General features: G+C 51.4%; 1 protein-coding gene and 2 long non-coding RNA genes across 3 annotated transcripts in view; 1 reads left to right on the forward strand and 2 right to left on the reverse strand.

Annotated features, from left to right (window-relative positions):
- Positions 1–2,391: 2,391 nt before the first annotated feature.
- LOC138921014 (uncharacterized) lies at positions 2,392–4,289 on the forward strand. Its single transcript, XR_011433146.1, has 3 exons — positions 2,392–2,564; positions 3,297–3,510; positions 3,833–4,289. It is a non-coding gene; the product is annotated as an uncharacterized lncRNA (long non-coding RNA).
- A 5,765-nt stretch (positions 4,290–10,054) lies between these two features.
- Positions 10,055–25,860, reverse strand: part of LOC102150713 (uncharacterized) — a 45,838-nt gene continuing 30,032 nt past the window's right edge. Inside the window, exon 2 of the long non-coding RNA XR_011433148.1 lies at positions 10,055–10,259. This is a non-coding gene — a long non-coding RNA (uncharacterized lncRNA). The remainder of the gene's footprint in view (positions 10,260–25,860) is intronic.
- KBTBD11 (kelch repeat and BTB domain containing 11) lies at positions 18,084–24,274 on the reverse strand. Its single transcript, XM_023630864.2, has one exon. It carries the CDS (start codon positions 24,111–24,113, stop codon positions 22,083–22,085), a length of 2,031 nt encoding a protein of 676 aa, XP_023486632.1. The 5' UTR covers positions 24,114–24,274; the 3' UTR covers positions 18,084–22,082.

Here is a 25,860-nt window from a genome sequence, read left to right on the forward strand (position 1 = left end):
TTGAACATGTGGCACAGGAATGCAGTAGAAACTATGCGCATGTATATATATATAGTAACTTCGCAAGGAAATTTAGGAGCATTGCTTTTCAAGTGACAAGTCAGCATCCGCTCTTGAGGTTTTAATTTGTAAGTCAACTCCTAGCACATGCTCCCATCACTCATTACACATTGCCTTTGCCTGAAGAAGAGAATATATACCAGGCACTAGTGGGGAAAAAAGATCTAGAATGTTAGCTCTTCTTTCTTCTCTCTAGAATTTCAATTCAATTCATTATTTGTTACATTACTCTACCAAGCAATCTAATTTTAATAACGTCCTATATAGATACAGACGTAGATATATAGATATCTCCAGGAAGAATGTTAAGCTTGGTGTTTCAGGATAAGTTGCTTAGAATAATCCCTGACATTCATCTTATTTGCTCTGCTTATTTCTGGCAGTCCTGGGAGCTGCTGTGTACACAAGAGGGCACATTGGTGATATCTTAAGGCTTATTATTCTTGCAAACAAAGAAGAAAGCTGGCTTCTTTGCTAGATTTTCCCAGCAGCAAAATTCTGTGTTGAAATAGTTGACCCATATGAGTTAGTATTACCCAAAATACCACACAAATTTTTTTTTTGAAAAAACACAACTATGCTCATGTAAAGGCAATGACATTTTCCAAATCTACCCCTCTCTCTAATGTAGGTCTCCTAGAGTCCCAGGAAGAGAGCATGGCTGTAAAGTCTGAGTCCACCCCTGTCCTTGCACAGATCTGGAAGCTGATGTCCACAGTGACCGACCGCAGTTCACACCAAGCCCTCAGCACCCACCCGAAGACCCCCCATTACCATCTGGATCAGCTTGCAGGAGACCCAAAGGGGCAGCACGCCTGCTTCTCAGGCCAGGTTACGTCCCAAGTCTTCTTTATAACTGCGCGCTGCCTTTTAAATTAAAGGATGGCCGCCAGGTGTAAACATTTTCCCCAAGAGGAAGGGATGCCCCAGAAATAGACCAATGGGAAAGTTCCCTTAGTTAGTCTTAAACACGATTGGAAATTTTAAAGAGAAAGGTGTTGTTGTACACCTGAAAATTTATACAATGTTATAAACCAAAGTTACTGAAAAAAAGAAAGAAAGAAAGAAAGAAAACTGGCTCTAACGTCAGATTACTGAGATTGAAACAGGTTTCTCCATTTACTAGAGATGTTACTTTGGGCAAGATACTTAACATTATTGTGCATCAATTTCCACATTTTGTTAAAGTGGGAAAGATAATTGAACTTTTATAAGTTGATTGGAGAAATTAACTATAATATAAAGTGTGTAGGATAGTGTCTTAAATACAGGAAGCATTCAATAAATGTTAATTATTATTATCAAAAAATAAATTAAAATAAAGAGAAAGATGCTGGCTTAGTACAGATTAACAAAGTAGGGTGCGAGTGTGGACCAGGCCCCCCGCTGGGATTAACTGTTTCTGATAAAATGTTATCCGTATTTCTGAAAAGTCAGCAGCCAGGGCCAGAGTCGAAGAATGAAATAAGGAGGATCTGGGTCTCTCTTGGCCCCTAGAAACCATGTGGGCCCTTTGAAACCCACACCTGTTCACTCAATGAGTTGCTGCTGTGTACCTGCTCTGTGCACGTGCTGTTCATGCACGGAAAATGCCCCTGCTCTGACAGAGGTCCCAATAAGACAGTCCCCAAGGTCGTTCACAGAAACGGCCACTGGCTGGTGATGGGTACTGTGGGGGACAGAGCAGGGAAGGGCCTGAGAGCCCGGCCAGGGTTGCAATTTCAGACAAGGTGATGGAGGAGGAAGCCTCGTGGAGGAGGTGACGCTAGAGAAAAGACACACGCAGCTGTGCTCAAAAGCAGACATGGGCATCGCTCCCTCAGTAGGAACTGATGCTGTGGTTGCTGAATATTCACACGTCATATGGTCTCCTCAGGTTGTGATCGCTTATATTCTACAGGCTGGATGTAATTTTTCTGGTCTCTTTAATAACTCTGTGGTGATATTTGGGATTTTCTAGAAGTCTGTAAGTCCCTGGTGGTCAGAGGAATCCGCTTATCTCCCCTGTTTTAGTGACTTTCAACACATCACAGTGGCACCCATGACAGGGCCCCAGAGTGTGTTATCTTGTTAACACAGATACGTGTCATGGCAGGATTCAGCTCACCATATGGCACCCATTACATCTGAAAATAAAAATGCTTTTCAGTTCTCTAATTAACAAGCATTTATTTTGTGGATGCTCTTGAGATAATGCTAAATGTACATAAAAGGGCTTTGAAAATACCTTACGTGCCTGATTTATTTTATAGTAGATGTAATGTCATTTAAAATACTTCAATATTTCCCTAATTCAACGTCCTGCATATTTTCTTCACGTTTGCCCGGAAGGTGCAATGTTCTGTGTCCCCAGCAGGTGGTGGTATTGGCTGGCGCTCTGCACGGCCCAGGCTTTGATGGGCGGTTTCCAGGGCTCCAGGCAGATGTTGGAGAGGACAGGGATCATGTCATTTCAGAGCCAGCAGAGCGTTCCTGAGCGCTTCATCCTCCCTGCTGCTCCTATGGTGAGAACCCAGACCCAGAAATGCACGGAGTGGGAACAGACTCGGGTCATTTGAACTGTGACCAAAACAGGAGGAAACAAAACTCCTCTCGTGCCCACTTAGAATTAGGGGAGTTACCAAGGATGTGCAGATTTATATGGAGACTTCATGTGGAATTCAAAAGGAAAAAGATATGTGGGGTGGCCTGGTGGTGTAGTGGTTAAGTTCGTGCACTTCATTTGGGTGCCTAGGGTTCCCGGCCCGGATCCTGGGCACGGACCTACACACTGCTCATCAAGTCACGCTGTGGTGGCATCCCACATGCAAAATAGAGGAAGACTGGCACAGATGTTAGCTCAGGGACAATCTTCCTCAAGCAAAAAAGAGGAAGACTGGCACAAATGTTGGCTCAGGGACACTCTTCCTCACCAAAAAAAAAAAAAGGAAATTATTTTTTAGAACAGAGCAGTAGCCGGCAGGAGGAAGCCCATGGCTGGGCAGGATGGCTGGCTCTCAACGTTGGCACCATCCACTGGGCTTTCCCTGCCTAGGTTCACTCACCACCGCTCAGTGGCTGCTGTGGTCCTGTTCAATATACCTGCCTCTGTGATGGTTGACTTTATATGTCCACTTGACGGGCCATGGGACGTCCAGAGAGCTGGCAGCACAGCATGTCTGGGTGTGTCTGTGAGGCTGTTTCTGGAAGAGATCACTGTGTGAATCAGTAGGCTGAGTGAAGACCTCCCTCCCCAGTGTGGCAGCATCGCCCAATCCACCGAGGCCGGAATGGAACAGAAAGGCAGAGGATGGGAGGATCCACTCCTCTCCCTGCGTGAGCTGGGACATCGGTCTTCTGGCCTCGCCCTCCCGTTCTCAGCCTTCAGACTGCCCGGCATCTACACCACCGCCTTCCTGGGTCTGCAGCTGGCAGAAGGCACATCATGGGCCCCTCAGCCCCCACAATCGTGTGAGCAAATACTTTATAATGAATGTCTTTCTAGAAATAAATATGTCTCCTATTGGCTCTGTTTCTCTGGAAAACCCTGACTAAGACAGCCTCCATCTTTTCCAGCTAGAAATAATGAATAATGGAAAGAATGCCGGACTTGTGATGCCAAACATCTCAGGAACGGGGAGGAAGGAGGGTGGATGGGTGTGGAAGGGCAGAAAGTGCTGAAACACATGGCCGACGCTGTTTGCCTCGGTCAGTGCCACTGCATGCGGTCACAACAGCGGCGTTCAAGTCTGTCCAACAACCCTGTGCGCGTCCCCCTCATTTGTTCATGCAGGACGCATGGTGACTTCCACAGCAGAGCCTCAGAGCCTTGCCTGCCATCATTTCTCCATCTTCCATGGGATGCTGAGCAAAGGGCCGGCCACTGCCCTTCAGCAGGTGCAGCCTGAGACAGCAATGTCATCGCACGCACGACATGTGGGGCCAGATCATGTGTCCTTAAAGGGAGGACGTCTGCCCTCCTTCCCTCCTCCACCCTGTGGCTCAGAATGCGAAGCTGTGTCTGCTCCACCACATGAGAGGGACACCAACTTCTAAACTGCTGAAGCCGCGGTTGATCAGTGTCTGTTATCCGCAGCTAAACCCACATCGTAGCTGAGCCACCAGCCACGTGAAAAGCCCTGGGAGTCAAAAATGAAAACCACCGAAGTGGTTTGTGATCTCAAGGAGCTTCCAGTTTAGTAGGATGGGCTGAAAATAAAGTCAATAATAAATTGATGGATTAAGATGTGCTCAATTGAATACTGATCAGTTTGATTAACAAATAAGAGTTTCTAATCACTGGTTTTGCTTATAAATAATTAAACAGGACAATGACAAGTTGTGACAAATGCTAGGAAGGAGAATCGAAAGGTGCCGTGGTTGAAATCAGCGAGGAGGGGCCCCTCGGAGAGGACGCTTTGGGATGGGGACTAGGGTCCAACGAGAGCAAAACGTGGGGCAAAGGAGGAGTGAGGTGTCCTCAGAGGGAAAGAGAGACAAGGAGGTGGAGGCCTCTGTGGGGATGCGCGGGTTTGGTCTCAGGAAGATAAAGCACCCCTGCTTTCTCCACGACAGACAGCAGGACACAGAGGTGGTGGCTGGTAAGTCAAAGCTGAGAAAAGAGAAGATGTAACTCGCTGTTCTCTGAGTGTATTCATTGTGGTTTTAATTTTTTTCTGTATATTATGCTATTTTGACATCTTAGAAACCTTCCTGGCTGGGAGAGACTTTCCCTCCCAGTTAGTCAATCCTCAGAGTCAGCAAAGGGCCCAGCAGGGGGCCTGTCCTCCATGTGGTGCCAGCCACCAGAGCTGGCCCCTCCACCTGCCCTGCACCCAGCAGCGAGAGTCCTCTGCCTACAGCCCAAAACCCAAGGAAACGATGCCATCCAGCCAGTCTGAGTGCTCCCCTGCCCTGCCTGCCTTCCCGTGGGAACCCAGGAAAGGCCGTGGCCCAGTTCTTCCCCACGTGCCTGTCTGCTGCCTCCCGACCCCAGTGCTCCCCATGTGGCCCCGCCTGGCGTTGGTGCCTTTTGTTTCTAGAGGAACTCTGAGTAACATGAACTCTTCTTTCAGTGGCCTTCACCTCCCCATGGCGTGGCTCAGTCACCTTTATAAATTAAGACCCAGCACAGACCAGGGAGGAAAAGCAAAAGGCGGCACCTTCTTGACCTTGAAATAATGAATTTAAAAGCAGTTCTGTGGGGCCGTGTTCTCCAGGAACGTTCAGCCTCCTGGTGGTAGACAGAGAAGAGGTGATGTTGGATTTGTGGACTTTACCAAAGGAGATTGGAGAAAAGAGAAGCGAGGCAGTGGGGCACGCGAGGAAGGTGGAAATTGTGCTGGTAGACCACACCCCGTGCTGATGTGAACACAGGTGAAGCCTGGAGAGGCCGGTGGAAAAGGAGAAATGATGGCATTGATGGATTGGGGGTCCCAGTGAAGCTGGAATGTAGTGGGTTTGGGGTTCCTGACAAAGAGCTGGAAGAAATAGGAAGCAATGACCCAAAGGGCGATCCCAGACTCAGCATCTCAGAGGAGCCTCAGTGGCATGTAGTCTCCCAGCTTCCACTGCTCTGCCACCTTGTGGATGGACACACAGGCTCTTCTGCGTCCAGGGTTTGATGGGGAAATGGAGGGAGAGGATGTTGGAGCAGTGGGGAAGGTCTCTGGTCCCTGACTCTTGTCTCTCACACGATCACAGTAACTGAAAGTTTGCTTCTTCTCCAGAACATGGAGCTCACCACTTCCCTCGTCTTCCAGGGGACCTCTCCTCTTCTGGGCCTCTGCACCTGAAACCCCACCAGCCCTTGTCTCTGGGGGCTTCGGCTCCAAGGACAGCCCTTTCCTAGACCCACAGGAGCCTGCGCACACAGCCTCACACCCACACTTCCTCCCGCTGTGGCCTCGCCCCAGTGTCAACACAACTTCTAGGAAAGAACTCCTCCAAACAGGTGTCAAGTAGGTAAGAATCAGGCGCCAGACCCGCCCTAGGGTGTGTTCGGTCCAAGCCTGGGGACCCCTGTGATAGTGATGTTCTCCTGGCTCCTGAGGGCACGGAGCGCAGCCGCCCAGCTCCATCCCCTCCCCCCACCCCCCAGCTTGTGAAGTGAGTCACCTTCCTAAAGGCTGATGCTGCTTCAGAGCTGGCCCTTGGTAACCCCACTGTCTCCACCTTCTCGTCCCATTCACCCCTCACACTCTCCCCAGAAGCACACCGACCCACAGCCGGCCATCCTTAACCGTGCGCTCCCCACACCTGCCAGGCTCCGGCCCTGGCAGCAGCCCCCGAAGCGTGTGTGTGGTGTCCCTGCATCCATCCTCCACCTGGCTTGGTACCGCATTCTCCAGGAAGCCTTGCCTGATCTTCACCACGCCCAGTCATGCGGCGGCCCAGACACAGCTCTGCGCCCCGCCTGCTTGCCGCACAGGGTCATCCCCACTTCTGCGCCCGGCTAGGCTGTGGGTCTGCATCCGATTCATCTCTGCTCCCCCAGCGCACAGTCGGAACTCAATATTTGTTGAAGTAACAACTTCTGACGCTTTTATATGATCCATCCTTTCCTAGAATTTGAACTCTGGTGCATTAAACCCAAACAGAGGGGCATTTGAATTGTGTCAAATAAATGATTAGTAACTAGACAGAGAAAGACACAGAAAGAGAGACAGACAGACAGACAGACAGAGACACATAGCCATAGGGTCATCCATTCTTCAGGACCAAAGGTCAAAGAATGACCTCCATGACTCTAGTCACAAATGATTCCCACCTTCACCTTCTTCTGAAAAGATACAGTAAGCAACATCAAAGAAAACCCTGTCATTGTTAACAAAAAGTGTAAGGAATTAACAAATAAGTGTTCTTTTCTCCACTGCAATGACCTCTTCAAGCAGCAGAGGCCACTAAGAGTTTTCCCATTTGTTCCCTGGACGCCATCCCACTGGAACCGAGGAAACAGAGAGGAAATTCAGACCAGAGGCCAGCGGAGAGAAAGGGCCTTTGTCTGCTGCAGGCGGCCAGATTCCCACAGTCACTTTCACACACACACAAAGAAAGACAATAGACGCCTATCCCTCCTGTTTTTCTGTTTCTCAGCATTTGCAGAGGGTAATCTGTGACAAGCAAGATGGAAAGGATAAAAGCATCTTGTGTACAGAATCCTGCCCTGGCAATCAGTGGTATCATTTATAAAAATCCTTGGAAGGAAAGGAAGCTGGAGACAGCAGAGCAGAAAAGTACAGAAAGAAAAAAGTGGGGAAGTTGGAGACATTGTTACTTTGTGTCAGCTCCCTCTGAACATTGCTGTTACTTTGTGTCAACCCCCCCCCCCCCCCCCCCAACATTGCTGTTACTTTGCCAGCTCCCTCTGAACCTCTGCAGACTGATTCCTGTTGGTGGGCCTGCACTAAAGGAGTTTCCAGATCGTTGCTGCCCTTGTGAAAACCACACTTTACAATTTCTTACCATCTTTCTAGATGACTCTGTAGTGCTCCTTCCCGCTGGGTGGGGGGAATGGTTAAAAAGACACCGAGTGATGCCACCTTAGTCGTCCCACAGACGTGGAGGAGGCTGATGCTGGAGCACAGAGGTGACCGCATGGGTCTGTGAGGCAAACCGAGTTACCCCTGGAATCACGAAATCACATCCCATTTTTAAGAGTAAACATTTTCCAAATAGCAACAGCTGTTGGGCGGCTCTTTATCTGGAAGTAGAACCTAACTCTTGACCTCGGGATTCCCAGGAAAGCCGTCAGAAGGAAACAGCATTTTTAATTTAGCAGACTTTATATCAAGTTTCTCATATATTATTCCAGTGGGGCCGGATGTCCAACATCCGAGAGAAAACACAGCAGCCTGTTTTGGTGTATGCAATATAGTTAACTAACTACAGGACACTGAAGTCACAGTGAAGGAGGTGATGCATATTTTTAATATATTAAATTTTTTTCTTTGATTGTATATGTAAGCCCAATTATACCATTACCACTTGAATTTTAGAGGGTGTCCAAATGATACCACGGAAACAGAAGAAAATGCTTTCAGAAGGCATGAGAAAGGTTCAAGTCAAATCTGCAGAAAAACCAGTGGACTAAGGTTTAATCTCACTGGTCTCTGAGCATCTCCCCCAGTTGAGCTACCCAGTCTGCTCGAGAACTGCAGGACCCTCGGCACTCGAGGACTCTGTCCAAACCCGGTTCTGGGACTTCCACCGAACTGTAGCCCGGCCACTGCCCCAGGAGCCTGTGTCCCGGGAGAACCCCAGACCCCATTGAACTGCCGGCCTGAGAAAGCTCGGCGCTGCCAGGAGAATTCACTGTTGGTTCAGCCAACACCTGACCGTCGGCCCCTGACCTTTCTTAGAACATCTACTAAAGAGGACTCACAATGCCCCCTCTGTCCCTTTGAGATGTCAGTGTACCTCCCACACCCCAGGAATGTCTTTCTCAAGGACCTGAGAGCCATTCCTTTGAAACAGAGCCATCAGGAAGGACGTGGCCTCTGTCTCCCGCCCTCTGTGGGATGGTGGAGTCTGAACTCCAATCTTTGCAGCGGACACACGGCCTCGGGGCATCCACACTGACCCACCCCCTGCAGTGTTTCACGGTCCTCTGGCTCTCCTGTCCCTGCTCCTTCGTCTCCCTTTACGTCCCCATCATCTCTGCACAAATGGGAGGGGAGCTCAGCTCCTTCCCTGCTGTCGGGGGGGGGGGCGGGACAGGGGTTCCCAGGATGTCCTCTAGACGCGCTTTTAAGACTATAGGTGATCAATGATGGTGATCGTGTTTAAGGACTGGATGCCTGTTCTCAGGAAAATGGCATTCTTGGTCTGGAATCTACATGATAATTCTTTACACGTATGCCTGCCAAACACTTAGTCCAGTGGGACATCACAGACGTCGAGGCTGCAAGCTATTCTGAAGTCTCCCGCTGTCTGTGGTAGTTCACAGTTCACGTAAATTTCGTTAACCCGCCCAATTCTGAGTCTAAAACCTGCGTTCATTTTACAGGCTTTTGGGGGAACGCCGTACTATCCGTGCCATGCATTTCATAGTGTGTGTCCTGTTCTGTGCGACCCATGCAGCCGTCCTGTGCACCTGTGGTGTTTCTTGCTTGTGTCTCACTTGGGCACCTCACTTCTCTGTTGCCATTTCTTGAGTGTGTCCGGAATCGGTTCCACCTCGTCATCGTCACTCAGGTTTCAACAGTCTCGCTTAGGGTCCAATTTTGGCTTCCTTTCCTTCTATCTGTTTTCTTTTTTTTAAGGCCATATCTCAGTGTAAGGAAACATATGCTGTTTCCTGGTGAATTTTAAGTTCACATTCATTTTTTCAATGTTCATTTCCTATCCCTGAATATGATAAAAGGATTCATCTGTTGAGGAAACATCCCCTCAGTGGGAGCCCAGCTCCCCCGCCCTTCCTCAGGGTCCTGCTCTGCGGCCATCAGCTAACACCCCCCGGGCAGTTGCTACGCCTCTTTAACAAGCTCCCTTTAGGGGCCGGACCCTGGCTGAGGGGTAAAGTTCTCGCTCCGCTGTGGCGGGCCCAGGGTTTCGCCGATTTGGATCCTGGGCGTGGACATGGCACTGCTCGTCAGGCCACGTTGAGGCGGCGTCCTACATGCCACAACTAGAAGGACCTGCAACTAAGATATACAACTATGTACCGGGGCGATTTGGGGAGATAAAGCAGGAAAGAAAAAAAAAGATTGGCAACCGTTGTTAGCTCAGGCGCCAATCTTTAAAAAAAAAAAAAGTTCTCTTTATAAGAAACAACAGACTTCCCGTGCGGTTGTACCGATTAAACTAATTCACGCCCATTTCTCTTTCCACAGACTCGATACATCATTCACCTTTAAAAAGTAGTACTTACCCGTCAGGCACTGTGAATTTGAGTTTTTAGAGAAAACTTGATATTTCCCAGCATTATGTTTTAGGAAGTTTCCATTCACACAACTCTGTTTATACAATGTAATCACATCTACACAAAATAAAAACCAATGAGAGTAGGAAACACTGACGAGGAATAATCCTTTTAAAGAAGGGATTTTTTAAAATGTATGGCTGTCTACGAAGTAAGCTTGTCTAGAAAATGCACTCCTGAGACCAGCTCATCCCTGGCCGGCCGCGTGACGCTGCACCACGAGGACGTTCCTTAGACTGTGTACGCGGGCGCGTTCATCCTTTGTGCTCACCAGAGGGGTCGGCTCCGGGTCAGGATGCTGTGGAACAATAAGCACAGGAATATGGAAACGGAGAAATGGGGAGCAAAGAAAGAATGAACAAAAAATGTGAAAGACAGGAGCGCATCTACTTGACAGGGTTTGGTTTGTGGCAGTTTCTCCTACAAAATGATTGGGAGCCTGTTTACTAAAATAACACACTCTATGCTCATGTGCCTTTTAAAAGATCGTTCTGGGAATGGGTTTTTATAGATAAATACCAAGTGGCTCGGAAGGTGACATGTCCCTCTTGTTGGAGCAGCAATATTCGTAACCTCCCTCAGGGCAGGGACCACGTACGAGTCTCCCTCGGTAAGTACTTCTCTGCTAACTCGTGCCCAGCGCTGGGGAATTCATAAACGCACCCCCCTGAGAGCACCTCATTCATTCATCTGTGGTTTCAGCAATTCCACAAACGCGTGCTGAGTGCCACATTGCGGGCGCCGACCGAGAATCTGGGGACCCAGGAGTAGAACAGACGTGGCTCGTATCTTCGTGCAGGTTGTTTTAGTGAGCAGGGCAGACCACAGCTGCAAACCCACAAAGACACGACATGCTGGACATTGATGATAAAGACCCGACATAACTGGATAATAAGATCGAAGACCTGACATACTGGACGTTAACAGTAAGGACATGATCTAAATGGATGTCAATAACAAAGACCTGATAGAACCAGACGATAACAATACAGACACGGTCTAATGGTACATTAATAACAAAGACATGATCTAATGAGAGATGAACAGGAGCCATCAAGAAAAACAAAACAGGCCGAGTGACTGAGAGTGGCCAGGATGGAGAGGTGGAAGGCTAGTGTCAGAGGTCATCTTCTGGGTAAGACGTGGGTGACGGGAGGCCAGGAGCCCAGGCAGAGAGGACCCCAGTGCAAAGGCTGTGGGGCAGGCGCGAGCTGGGCCCATGGGAGGAACAGGAAGACAGCGGAGGCCTGGGCAAGAGTGCAGCGGGCGGACGTGAGGAGCAAGCACAGAGGGTGACGGAGCTCGTGGAGCCCTGCAGGCAGGGGCCTCTCCCAGGGCGTGTTAACAGCTGCTAGAGAGTCTGAATGGAGGAGTGACAGGCACATCCCAGGAATGGGGTCGTCCCTCAGGCCACACACTCAGAGTGATAACAAAAGCCAGAGGGTGAGATTCATGTGGGACCCTCTCCACTGATTTTAAATCCAGGCTAGTTCAGCCTTTGGAGTTTGTGCCAGTTAAATTCTAAAGCTAGGCAACTCTGTTCATACTTCCATCTCCTCCTGGAACAATGATCATTATGAGTGCCTGGAAGTGGCAGACCTACTCTCCCAGGTGTTAGCTAGGGAGCTGAAAGCCCCAAGGAGGAGGATGATGGTCCCCTGTTTGTGGAGCCAGGCCTGATGTGGCCGGGGGTCGGACAGCATCCCGAGAGCACAGGCTGGCCACCCCAAGAGGAGGAAGTATCATCAGGCTACAGGAGAGGGGCTGCCCAGGGGAGGGAAGGGCCTCAGATGGGCTCAAAGCAGGAAGAATAGAGTCCTCATGGAGATGAGGACCAGGGGCTCCTGCAGGGGTCAGAAGAAGAAAGGCCCAGACTCATGGCCCTGGGTCCTGTCCAACTCTGGGGCCCTTGCTTGGCGGGCACTTTGCTCTGTTAATGGAGGGGTGGCTGGGGCAGCTCAGAGCTCAGGGTTGGTGCTCAGGAGATACAGAAGTGGTTGCTAAATGACTGAATGATCAACAAATTCCACCAGGTCCAACAGTCCTAGCCCAACCCTCACCACATGGACAGAACAGACGGCTCAACAATGATTCCTTCTGTTCTCCTGGGCCCTTCTGACTCGTTGTGAGACGAGAGAACTCACTGTGAACTCTGTTTAAGGTTATCATCTTTACCATTGTAGTCTGTGAATGAAGTTGGAAAATCCAGAGATTTCTGGAGAGTGACACTTTCGTTTGTGGTTAGTGCACAATTCCTGCTTGTTAAAGGGCCGTGATCATAACAGGTAACACCCTGGAGAGCACTGTTCTGCTCCACGTTTAGAGGAGGGTTACTGTGAGTTTCCCCACGGTGCAGTCAGGGAAACTGAGGCACAGAGAGGACTGAGTCGTCTATTCACAGTCAGCAGCAGTAGGTTCGCCCATGTACTGTCCAGCCTCTCAGACGAGCTTGCTCAGCCCGTGAGCATCAACCACAGTGGGTAAACTTCTAGTTTGCTCGCTGGCCCTGGGCACAGCCGACTGCTCCTGGCTGAGTGTAAAGGACGCTTGATGACTGATTCCTGGATGTGCAAGGAGCCCATGACCACAGGGGTGGACAGTGGACGGCCATGGGGTCACGCCCGGGGAAGGCGTGCACATTCGCCTCATTGTGGTGACGGTGGCGTGTCCTCTCTGTCCAGGAGGAACAGCTCTAGCAGGGCTGTGGGCTGTGCTCGTGGGGGCAGCCCCAACACCCAGAGCAGCACCCGGCCCTGGGTAGATACTCAGTCATGTTTGTTGAGTGAATGCACCAGTTGGTCAACACTCGGAGAAGGTTTCAAGGCACTCGGAAGGCAAGTCTTATCCCCTGGGTCCCTAAGGGACAAAGTCCAGCGTGCACGGGGTTTGCATGCAGCTCTGGAGTCACTCACACCCGGATTGGAGGCGACCGCCCCCTGGAACGTCGTCCTGAGCCAGGGAAGCTGTGCACGCACATGCGGGGTGTCCTTGCCCAGGGCACCTCCGAGGGGCGGGTGGGGGCCGAGCTCAGCTCCCCCGGAGGAGACGGCACCTTTGCTGATTTGCAGAAGGCAGAGGCTCTGAAATTACCTCATCTCGCTGCGTTTGAGTACCTGCCCTACAAAATGTCTGAGAGGCTTGAAGGAGACGTGTGTGAAGCCTAACGTGGCATCTGACGGGGACGTCCAGCCAGTGACAGCTAGTGTTTTAAAGCTGCTCACTTCGAGAGGAAAGCATTCGATCCTGGAGTGCTTTGAAATAATTTTTAAATGCCTGGTGGTGTGCTTCACGGAGACGGCGTGCCACAAAATGTCACGGCTGCTGCGTGTTTGGGGGAGAAACCCAACTCGGTTCTAGTTATTGAGTTTATTTGTGAGCTGCCCCCTTTTTATTACAGGGTGGTTTTCGTGTGCCTTTGAGAATACCTAAAATATGACAAAATAGCATGAGTTACACACAGGGCAGCAGAAAGGAAGCAGTGAGGGGACAAGGCAAGGCCGGGAATTCGGTCAGGGCCAACGACGAGGTCTGCCCGCCCCCTAGTGAATGGCACAAAGTTGGCTGAGAACTTTGCAGTACGGGGAAAAGGGAAATCTACTCAGTTGCACAGTTAACACCCTTTGGGAGCTAAAATCTGACAAACTTATGGGAGAATTTAGGTATTCTTGGTATAAAGAGCTCACAAGATCCTAGGGGGACATGGACATCAATGTTGTCATTTATCATCAGTTGACAACAATTCAGCCGGGGAAATTCTGCTCTCCAGTCCCTCAGAGGATGCCACCGTAACTAGCCAGTGTGTCCTATAGTCGCACAGTTACCCTGTCGGCCACAAAACTTTAAACACTGTATCCATTTTAAGCAATAACCTTTCAAAATTCAGTTACAAAAAAGCAAACTACTGATGCACTCAACAACGTGGGTGTCTCCAAAAAACACTATGCTGATATCCTAGTTGTAGGTCATTCTAATTCGTCTACGTGAGACGCCGCCTCAGTGTGGCTTGATAAGTGGTGTGTAGGTCTGTGTCCGGGATCTGAACCAGCAAACCCTAGGTCTGCCAAAGCAGAGCACACAACTTAACCACGTGCCACCAGGTCAGCCCATGAGAGGGGTTTTAACCGTGTGGGGCAACATGACCATTAGCCTCCGAATTACTGTGGTGTTTGTTAAGATGTCCTGGCTCTACCTCAGACGTATTAGATGGGAATCTCTCATGCTGAGACACAGGAATTCACGTTTGTACAAAGTTCCCAAAGTGGTTCTCCTGGACTCTGAGGTTGGAGATTCATTGGCTCACTGGGTGTTTGCACAAGCCTGGTCTCGTAAACGCTCTCAAGGGTGTTGTCGTCCATACTTTACAAATTAGGAAACATGACAGTTAACAAGGCTCAGGCGTCTGTCCTGGACGACACGGCTGGCAGGAGACTGAACTGCAACTCGAAACGGGCTGCTAAGGATCCCTCTCCAGCGGTTTGTTCTGCCAAGTTACAACCACCATCGGAGGACAGCTTTACGGAGTTTAAACCACTGATGACCAGCTAACAATGATCAATCCCACCCTCTGAAACACTCCAACAATGAGCTTATCGCATGAATTATTTGGGAAATGGCTGTGCACATTCAATCGCTTAATCTCTGTTGCTGGAATGCCTGGAGGCATCTTCCAAGACCTATACATCCTCCTGAGCCACTTGTCAGGCATCCGCCCAACAGCGCCCAGATCACCCTTGTTCACACCACAGGGTGGGGACACTGGCCACCAGCAAAGTGGAGTCTCGAAGGAAGGTCTTTAATGCCCCGTCGATGATCTCCCAAGGACTGAGCACAGTGAACTCTTCTTTATAAAAACAGACGTAAGGGGCCGGCCCAGTGGCATAAGTGGTTGGGTTCACGTGCTCCACTTTGGCAGCCCAGGGTTCGCAGGTTCGGATCCCGGGCACAGACCTAAACACTGCTCATCAAGCCATGCTGTGGCAAGCATCCCACATACAAAATAGAGGAAGATGGGCACAGATGTTAGCTCAGGGCCAATCTTCCTCACCAAAAACCAAATAAATAAATAAAAACATTTAATTTCATTTGTCTGAAGAGGTTTAAAAAAATCCTCCTTTCTCACTGGGTGAGAATATTAGACTTCTGTGACTTTTCCCGCATCCTTCATTTGCCCCAATTTTTATTACGAGATTCATCACCTCAGTTGGAAAAGCCCATGTGTTTTGTGCCATTACATCTAATTGAAAAGATGCCAAAGGCCAAGAAAATCATTCTAGTTTATTATCAAAATCCCAGAACTCAGCAGGGAAAAAAGTCAAAGCTACAGGAAAGTTCAGACCTCATTATATTTTCGCAGAAGAAAATGCTGTGAAAGAAACTATGAAAGACAGCAAGTGCAGGTCCGTGAGCTTCTCTCAGCACTCTTAGCTCAAGAATACTCTGTCAGCAACATTCTTGCCCACCCTCATGAAAAATAAAGATTTAAAGAGGGGAAAAATTATTTTTTTAAAGAATCCTTACAAATTAGCAATAATACTTGCACCCCTACTCACGCTGAGTGCAAACTGAAAAGACAAATGCTTGGGTCTACAAATGTTTCCTCGAACTCTCCATTCGCAGGAGGTTAACTGAGTCTGAGACTCGGAGGGGGGCTGGGTGTGACGAGACCACCGGGTTTCCAGCTGATGAAGCATGAGATGCCCACAAGAACACGCCCTCTCCTCACCGTGTCAGCAGTGGTCCAGACCCAAAGGCACATCCAGTCAAGATTGCCATCTGCCTTCTCACCCATCAGGGCCACACCTTGCACATCGTCCCAGAACCGTTTCTCTCCAGGGTTTCAGGCCATCTCTCCATCGTGTGCATGAGACCTCCTCAGTCTGGAAAGGATCCGGGTGCTGTGAACTGCTGGGGCACTGGTGCTGGGGCCCTAACCCATCCCTCGCTGCCCTGCTGCATCTCAGACCCACGCAGGTCTCTCCCAGAAAGCAGCCGCCACTGGAGAGTCCACACGAGGCAGTGGATCAGAATGAGGACCACTGGAAACCTTGTCTGCAGTGACCTGTGTTTAACACACTCATGCAACTCCAACCCCGAACGTAAACACAGAGCGCACAGCGGACAGGCTCTGGAGGAGCTCCTCCCTCTGCCCGGATAGGCGCTGAAGTGCAGGCACCTCCCGGGTTCACACAGAAGCAGAGTCCGCTGCCGCCCCAAAGCACAGATGCGCGGTCTCCACTCCTCTGGTTCTGCGAAGAGGAGATGTCTGAGGGTCGTATTCCTGGTCTCCCTCTGCAGCCTCCCTGTGCCTTCGCCCCAGGGGAGGAGGGGTGAGTAACTGAGCCGTGCTGTGGGAGGAGCCCCTTTCCTGCACGCTCTGGTTCTCTCTTTGGGATCTGCCCCTGTGAGGAGCAGGCATTCTTCACGCCCACTGTTCTGTGCCGGGTCCTGATTTACAAAGGTGACCGAGAAATCAATGCCACTGAAAGAGAAGTTCCATGTTGCTCACAGTTCCCCTAGAAACGAGAGGCACAGCTCACCAAGCAGGGCCAGGAGCGGGGGTTGGGGGGACACCCCAGTTTGTTCAGGAGGCAGAAGACAGGAGTTGGGGAGTGCCTAGGCTATGGCCTTTCCCGGGGTTCCCACGGGAAGGCAGGCCGGGCTGGGGAGCACTCAGACTGGCCGGCTTGAATAATTTCCTTGGGGTCTGGGTGATTGGGGTGGTCCTGGCTGCCTGGCACCTGGCCCTGGATGATGAAGGCAGAGGAATCTTGCCTCCTGGGTACAAGGGAGATGGAGGGGCCGGCTCTGGGTTGTCAGTGGGCATGTCGCAGGCTGGGCCGTCTGCTGTCTCTGAGGATCGGCCAGCTGTGAAGGGCAGTCTCTCCCAGCCAGAGGGTTTTTTAAGATGTCAGAACATCATGATATACTGAAAATAAAAATACATACAACACAGCCACTCATGTGGATTTGCAGGCCCGGTCTCCTCAGCAGAGGCCTGCAGAGTGTGATGTCGCTTGTGACCTGACTCAAGTGGCATGCACGAGCCCACCTGGCAAATCACCCTAAACCCCCCTGTCTTACCCTGCCTGTGCTGGTAACAAGAGGGGACCTCGGTCTCTGTCTGTCTGATGATGGTGCCTAGTTCTCAATTTATTCTGAACTGTGGGGTGGGGCAGGCAGCAGGAGGAAATGGGCCTTAGCTCCCTCAGGCCCAAACTGGACGCACTTCTGGATTTTAGTGGGATGCAGTGTTGCTCACAAGAGGGGAAAGGAGCCCCGGGAAAGCCCGTGAATGCGCCCTGATGCTGTCACCTGACGTGCCGTCAGCCCCTCCAAACCCTCTCCAGGGGGAGACGGGGGTGGAACAGACAGCTGTGATAACCGCATTTTTTGGTGTCTCTGGTGTACGATGTTTGACATCTTAAGAAGTTTGCTGGCTCAGGAGAGACTGTGGCTCTCAAGGCTAAGGAGCTCTAAGATACAGCGAAGGGCTTGGAGCGCATCTCTCAGAAAAACCCAACCCACGCCCAGCAGAGACCCCCACCCCATGCCGAATCTAACCTCAGCCACCAGCCAACACCGCCCCACCTAACTCCGGGGTCCTGACAGCGCCAAGCCCCCAGGACCATTCACAGCAGCCGAAGCCAGCTGCTCACCCTGCTCTGCCTTGCCTTTCCCACAGAAATCCCAGGAAAGGCGTGGGCCTGGCTGTCCCCTGGCTCCCGCTCCTGCATCCCTGACCGTCACTCGGGCTCCCCCCGAGGCCTGCCTGTGTGCACTGATCCCTCAGGGACTTGTGAGTAGAATTAACTTCCTCCCTCCCAGCCGCGTTCCCGTCTCCTCCTGCGGCCACACAACTACGCTGCACCGTGTCCACGCTTACAGCACCGGCCTCTCCAGGAGGCAGCGCAGCCCCGGCCACCACCACCTGCTGGCGAGGGGATGGGGAGAGTGGGAGGGAGAGGGCAGAGGCATCCATGCGTCTTTAGGGGGAGGAAGGGACGCCCTGCCTCAGCACTGTAGCTGTAAGGACCCTCCAGAGTCACCACCCCGGCCTCGTGCGCAGCGCGGGAACCTCCCCAGCCCCCGTGAGCCCATTTCCGAGAACACAGGTTAGGAGCACTGGCATTCCAACGATTTATTTCATCTTGGCATAAACGGACAGACATATGAGGTTTTACAGTATTTGTGCCTGGGACTTAAAACCTGAACCATTAATAAATACATTAACCGCATAGACAGCATCGGCCGGCCTGGTGTGCGCCTGAAACAGGAAGGTTCGTCTTAGAGAAACGGCAACACTGCAGGGCTGTCTTACAGCTTTAAAAAGCTTCAGAGGAGCTTTAACCTCACAGGAGGACACAGCTAGCTTTTTATTTCAATCCATTTCAAACCGACTCACTAAGCATGGAGAGAGCCTGCCTTTGCCAGCTCCTGCCTGGAAAGCAGGAGCGGTGTGGTCCAGGCATCGGCCTAGGGGTGGACAAGGTGTAGAGAAAGCAGCTTCTGACAAATTCAGATGCAACCAAAACACGTGCACGTCTCCATTTTTAGCTCTCATATCTTTTCACAAATAATACTGCAGAGGAAAGGGGGAAAATAAGAACGCTGATTTTTTTAAACACCAAAATAAGACATTTTATAAACTAGGAAAGCATCTAAAATAAGACAGAACACAAAACAGCACTTTTGTTTGCATTTGCCCCATAAAGCTGTTACAACAGATGATGTCCTAAAACTTTCTTGACTTTAAGAAAAGGCAAAAAGACCTCGGACACATTCCATTTCAAAATCTGCTACAGGAAGTTACCCAAGAAACCAACAGATTACACAGCTGCCACCAGAATTATGAAGGTGACACCAGAAGTTAACAGAAATGGAGCAGAGGATTCATTTCTTACTTAAGTATTTGTAGCAAAATGGTTACAGGTAAGAGATTTAACTAAGTAGCAAAAGAATTTCCACAGGACACATTCTCTCAAAGGAAAAGTTGCCACCATCACTCAGAAATCAAATAAGTTCCAAACCCAGCTCCACAAAGTCGCCAAGAGTCCGCGCTAGTGTGGGGGTTGTTCCCAAGACCAGGAATAAAAACAGAAAGAAAATCAAGACATCTTAAGCCCCTTCCTTTGGGTTCCAAATGAACCCTGATTGACAGTACAAAAGTCATTGTTTGTCAACTAACCAAAAGATCAAGCTTTTGTGCATACCAGTTTCCCCTGAAAATGTCACTGGTTCTTTCCAGTATTTGGAAATGTCACTGTGCGTGGGTTGCCTAATTTTATAAGAATTATGGATGGATGTCATAAATGCATTAGCTTCATTTGACTCTTGACTGATCGATGACCAGGAATATTTTGCACCAACTGATTTTCTGAATAGTATCAGACTTAGAACATCACATTGAATACGAAAAGATCCTTCTCAGAACATCAGACCTTGGGGCGAGTCTCAGCAATGCCTGCCTCTCCCCTCCCCCCCAGCACTCCTCCAAACCAACTGCCGTGAAGGAGGTGCCTTTTCTGTTTAATTGATGTAAACCCTTCTGGCTCAACGCCCCCGGTACTGGCCCCAAAAAGAAAAATAAAGTGGTCCTCATGGCATGCCAGGTCCCCTGGTGTTTGTTTTTATGTGATCTTACTACTTAGAAATATGATCTCTAATAGCCTACATCCTTTCACTTATCCTGAGGTTCCCTGTGTATTTCATTTGACAAATCCCTGGGACTTGGAACCCAGTTCCCAGAGGAAGTGATGCTATGTCTGGCACAGGCATTCTTTTATCAAATTAAATGATAAAATAATATACAAAAACTCCAGCTGGGCGTTGCTGGTGTGTGGCTGTCCACACCTGACATCAATATTTCTCTTAGGGGAACCATTTTACTTTGGAAACCCACTTTCAGGATTTTAAACGATAAACATCAGAGGAACGACTCCTCAAGTAAGTCAACAGTGATAACAGTTCACGGATTTGAAATGTAAGGAATGAAAATATTAGTCTGGTCCTATTTCATACAAATGTTTTGGCATAAATAATAAAATTCTAGAGAAAGATGTACTACAACATGAAATGTACATTTCTTTAAAAGAACATGATTTGTTTCCTTTTGCTGTAAGTTTTTTTCTACCACCATTTCCCAGTCTACTGCAATAAATGGCCAATAAAGTCAGGCACTATGAAGTCTGTTTTTCTTTCCCAAGATGATTAACCAAGTTGCCAAGATATCCCTCAGTTCATGAGCAAGCACACAAGTCCCCAGAACACACTGCAACTGAAACCGTGAATGCCATTCCTCTGGCACATGCATAAGATTCAAGCTGATCATTTCTAAACATACTTGTCTTATAACTTTCATAACCACAGACTCTTCAAAAAGCATAAGCTATTTCCCAATTACCCACTGATTGCTACAGATATCAACTCCTACCACTGGGTTAACAAGTAAGTAACAGTAACGTATGTATGATTTCATCTAATTATGTTCCAGGAACTTTCAATGTCTACTTTTCTTCTTATAATCAAAAAATGGATTGGATTCAGAGTCCAAATTAGTTTGCCTGTATTTGTGAGCATATATTTTATCCTTAAACTCAATATACAGTGAACCCTGTCTATACATGTTTGGAAAGTAAAATGCTATAACAAATGAGGAAAGATTAATCAATTTGTTTTTAATCCTTGCGTCCTGTCAAAGTCATGAGTTTCATGTTAATTCTATCAGAGCATTTTGGAATTCACAATTGGAAAAATGTATTTTACTTGCTAAACTACATTATAAATATATGTTATTTCCCCTTATGTCAATATGCTCATTGTCACTCTGCCACATTTTCTTAGAATGATGCTTGTAAAAATTAATTTTCCTCACTGGAATTACATAATACATATTTAAAACATCATAAGTCATGGGTTCAAAATGGGCCTGCATGTTTGTCTTTAGAACTGTCAGAAAAAGTGATTTTAACCTTCTTTTTTTTTTTTTAGAATAATACTCTCTTTCAACCCATTATAAAATGTGGACATGGCTGAGCAGATACAGCGGCTATCAAAGGTTCCTTTTACAATAGACAAGCTCCCTTGCGGGTCGGCTTTCCAATTCGTGACATGTTCTTTGGTAAACATTTAGTCACCAAAGACTTAAAATTCAAATAGTCAATCATTACTATATCATTGAATATAATTATTAACATCCTTTAACTTGAAAAATGTTAAACACCCATCTCAGTTACACAGTGAGATGGAACTGCTCCAGAGGGGGCTGGGAGGTGTGCGCTCCCCCATTCATGGTATCTATGGCACCACAGAGGAAATACCTCCCACGCTACTGGACGGGAGATCATATTGGTAATCAAAGATTTTGTCTTTAATGCTTATTGAGTTTGGAGTTGAGCCAACCAAACCCTGAACACGTGGTGGCGTGAACTTTCAAACTAAGTTAGAAAGGTTTTAAGAGCTTCACTTGTTAGTTATAATTCTAAACTTCAAGCCAAAAAAGTGTGGCCTTCTTTCAGTGGTCCCACCAGTAGAGTTCACATCGGCCTACTTTAGGGTCCCCACTCTGGCTTGGTGGCCCGAGCTGTCCCCGGGCCTTCTCATCACGCAGCAAGCTGCCAGAGTTCAAGTCTGGGCTCCTCTCCACTCCACTCCCGGCGTTCGTGCACGCCAGGTACACCTGAGCACGCCCAGGTAAACCCTGGGTACACCCTCAATACATCCTGGGCGCACCGCGGTTCACTCCGGGCCCCACCCACTGTTCCTTGAAGCTTAATCTTTTGATTCCATCGCCTTCTCCCTCAGATATCCTGTGTCTTATCTGTAAAGTTATCTATTTGAGCACATCCTACATCTCACGCCACCGACCCCATTAAGCAAAGCGAAGCAGAAAGGAATGCAGAATAGGGAAGCCGACCTTAGCACAGCATGGCAGAAAGTCTTCAAGGCCCCAAGACAGGCTTCTACCTTCAAAGCGTTTAACCCATCCTCGCGGCCAGCGGCCCACTCGCCCACCTCCCCTCCCTTCCTCCGCTCCCTTCGCCCCTTCCCAGCTGGGACCTCAGCCCAAGGGAAGCTCCTCGTCCCAGGGCTGCCCAAGGAGACGCCCAGGTGGCCTGGGCCCGCCCTACGCGGCACCCTCCTCGCCTCTGTCCGGCTTCTCCGGCAAGTTGAGGACGAAAGGGAAGAGCACGCCCCGGGCGTCCCAAGGGGCTCGCAGGGACTCGGGCTCGAAGCTGCCGCCGGCGCCCGCGTCCGCGCCGGGCTCGCCGTCCTGCGGGGGCACGAAGCGCCAGGTGCCGGCGCGGCCCACGCAGTAGATGGTGCCGTCCAGGGCGGCGCAGCGGAAGGGCTGCAGGCCGGACGGCGCGCCCGGGGGCCGCAGGTGCGAGGCGCAGCGGCTCCACTGCTTGGCCAGGCAGTGGTAGCGGAGCACGCTGACCCCTCCGGGCCCGGCCGCCGCCTGCGCGTCGCCGCGGGCCCCGCAGAGGTCGAAGCGGTAGATGAAGCCGTCCAGGGCCACCATGTCGGCCGAGCGCTCGCGGCTGCTGCTGCACGGGCACTCCTGCCACTCGTCGCGCCGCGGGTCGTACTTGAGCAGGCGGTAGAAGAGCGAGCCCCCGGACACGTAGATCTCGCCGTTGCAGGTGGTGGCCTCGTGCGCCACGGCGAAGGCGCCCCGGGGCAGCGGGGCCACGGCGGCCCAGCGGTCGGCGCGCGGGTCATAGCGCTCCACGCTGAGCAGGCACTCGCCGCCCACGGCGTACAGGTGGCCGTCCAGGGCCAGCAGCTGCAGCTGCGAGCGCGCCTGGCGCAGCGGCCGCACGGTGCTCCAGCGGTCGGTGGCCGGGTTGTAGCAGAAGACCTGGTCGGATGGGCGCGCGCGGCCGTCGGGCCCCGGGGGCCCCACGCCTCCGGCCACGAAGAGGTAGTTGTAGAGGACACACAGGCCGCAGCCCCGTGCCGGTGCGCCCTCGGGCAGCCGCGTCAGCTCGCGCCACTCGCCGGCCGCCTCGTGGAGGCAGTAGACGGCGGCCTCGCCGCGGGCCTCCGCCTCCCCCGACGGGCTCTGCGGCCGGCTGCCCGCGCGCTCCCCGGCCGGCCCCAGGGCGGCGGCCAGCAGGCGGGCGCGGCCGGCGCGCAGGCGGCGGCGCAGCAGCAGGTCGCGCTCGGCGCCCGACAGGCGCCCGAAGACGGCGGGCTCGCGCAGCACCTCCAGGTAGTGGTCACTCATGAAGCGGTAGGCGGCGTCGCGCAGCTCGGCCAGCCGCTGCCGCTTGGCCGCGCTCAGCACCTCGTAGCAGTTGGCCAGGCTCAGCTGCGGCGCCACGGCGTCGGTGGCGCGCTGCGCGGCGCAGGGCAGCTGCAGGCGGCGCGCGCCGGCCACCACCTCGGCCACGTTTTCGGGCCGCACGCCCGCCATGCGCCCGCTGTACGCGTAGGCCAGCAGCAGCCGCAGCGCCGCCCAACCCACGCCCTGCACCCGCAGCACGTCCCGCGACGCGCGCGCGCGGAAGTAGTCGCTGCGCGCCGCCAGCACCGCCTTGTGCGCCCGCAGCCGGCGGCCCGACACCTCGATGACCAGGTCGGGCTCCCCGTGCTCGGGCCCGACGCCGGGAGGCAGAGGCGCGGGGTCCCCGGGCTCCTCGGGGGGCGCGGGGTCTTCCGGGGACGCGCGCTCCTCGGGGGACGCGGGCTCCTCCAGGGACACGGACTCTTCCGGGGACGCGGGCTCCTCGGGGTATCTGCGCTCTTCCAGGGACGCGGGCTCTTCCGGCGACGCGCGCTCCGCCGGGGACCCGGCGCCCGCGCTGCCGACTTCCCACTGCGTCTCCACCACCCGCTGGCCGCTGCGACACGAGGGCGGGGAGGTCGCTGCGCCCTCCGCCGCGGAGGCGCGAGACTGCGGCGGGGACTCGTCCCCGGAGCTGAAGCACAGGGACGCGCTGAGACTGCAGGGTGTCTGCGCCGGGGACGCGGCGCCCTCCCCCCCGGCCGCGTCCGGCGGCTGCAGGCTGCCCTCTCCCGGAGCCTCGGCAGCGCCGCTCCGGTCCCCGGGCTGGCCGCACGCTCCATGCGCAAAGCCGTCCCCGGGCTCAGCCCCGCGGCCGTGGTCGTCCCCTGGGTAGAGGACGCAGGGGGCCACCGGGTTCTCCATGGGCGCGCTTCCTCTCGCCGCCGCCCCGCGCCCGCCTCCCGCTCAGCAGCCCACCATGACTTCGCCCTGAATGGGCTGCTCAAGGTCGCTGGTTCCTCTGGGCTTCTCCTGGCGCGCGATCACATTTCACTTCTGGGTCCACACTTTTTTTTTTTTTTTTTTTGCTCACTTGCCGCTCCCTCTCGCCCTTCCCACTCTCCCCTGCTGCAAAGAGGGGTGTGCACTCTCGACGCTCTCTCCGCTGAACTTCTGAACCGCAGTCACGTTACCACCGGCTAGCTGTGTGCCCGTGTCTCTGTGGCTCAGTCTTCATGCCGGGTGCTGATGCTTTAGTCAGTGCACAGGTCTGTGCTGGAGCCCCAGTTGCTGCTGTCTGTCGTTCCCTCTCTGCAGAACTGAGCTATGGGGCACCTCTAACAAACAGGGCAAGCCCTTTCTCTCCGAGGGTCAGTGTTTACCACTTTCCATTCCATCACATCACTGCCACCAGGACCAACAAATCTGAGACAGGCTGCGGTCACCGCGTCAGCACCTTGATTTTTAACTCCGTTTTTTTGTAAACAGCCACCCCAGGGAGCTTTACTATTTTGGGGCTCTCGTTTGCAATGAAGGTTTGTGAATGGTCAGCTGGAGAGTACTGGTCTGTGTTCTGACATCAGCAGCTCTCCTGATGTGTCTGCGTCCACACTGTTCACCTGGGGGGAGTCCATAATCCATGTGCCAGGTGCGTGCTAGAAAAACACAGTGGCTGCGGGGTTAGGGGCCTTCCTCATTATCAATCCAGAGGCTTCCTCTGCGACTTCCTTTGCTGGGATGTCAGGTGTTTCCATATCAGTTCCCCACACTCTTCTTGTTCCTGTTTGTGGGAGAAAGAGAGAGGATGTTTGAATGTGCATTTTCCAGGAGGGTCCTTTTGTCCGTGGACCCTACCACACTTCCCTGCATGACTTTCAGGTTATAGGATTCACATTTGGTGGGAAGAGGGGTTGGGACTTTGGCCTGCTGGCTGGAGAGTTTGGTGAATAGGATAGACAGTTATTTAGGTATTTGAACAGTTCCTCCTCTGATTTTGAGGCCTATGAAGGAGAACCCAATTGAGGCAATGGCCTTTAAAGACATGGGGTTGAACCCTACAAGATTGCTGGTTTTGTGGGTCAAAAGCAGTCAAATGGCAACAGTTTCCTGTGTTCAACCTAATGAGACGTATGTGTAAAATTATGATCTTTGAGTGAGAACGCATGACTGGCCTATGCAATCATTAATTTTATTAACATGGGACAGTTTCCCTGCAGTCTTTTCCGGTCAATTATCTCAAATTCAGTCACAACAAATATTTGGAGAAAGGTGCTGAGGGCACTTCTGGGGTTGGCCCCAGAGGCTCCAACTCCGAAATCTGTTTAACTGCGTATTCTTGGAATTATGTCTCTGAAAAACCTCAGAGAAACAATTCTCCATATAGCCCACATGCAGCAAAGAAAAGCCAAAGCAAAACAAAACAAAACAAAAACCTGAAGTCCTTGGAAGGCAGATATGAGCAGCTGCAGATGACTTATAAAATAATAAGATAGCTTTGCTAAATTGTCGAAACCTTCACTGAGACTCCCTAGCCTGACAGGGTCTTACAGAGAATGGAAGGGGAGAGCCGGCTGTGTTCTCGCTCTCCAAGGAAGAGAATGCGGGCAAGAAAAACAGTCCAAATACAGCTCATGCTCATTGTTACTATGTAGGGTGTGTTCACCTCTCAATG

This window comes from Equus caballus, chromosome 27 (genome assembly GCF_041296265.1).
Source record: "Equus caballus isolate H_3958 breed thoroughbred chromosome 27, TB-T2T, whole genome shotgun sequence".
Lineage (NCBI taxonomy): Eukaryota > Metazoa > Chordata > Mammalia > Perissodactyla > Equidae > Equus > Equus caballus.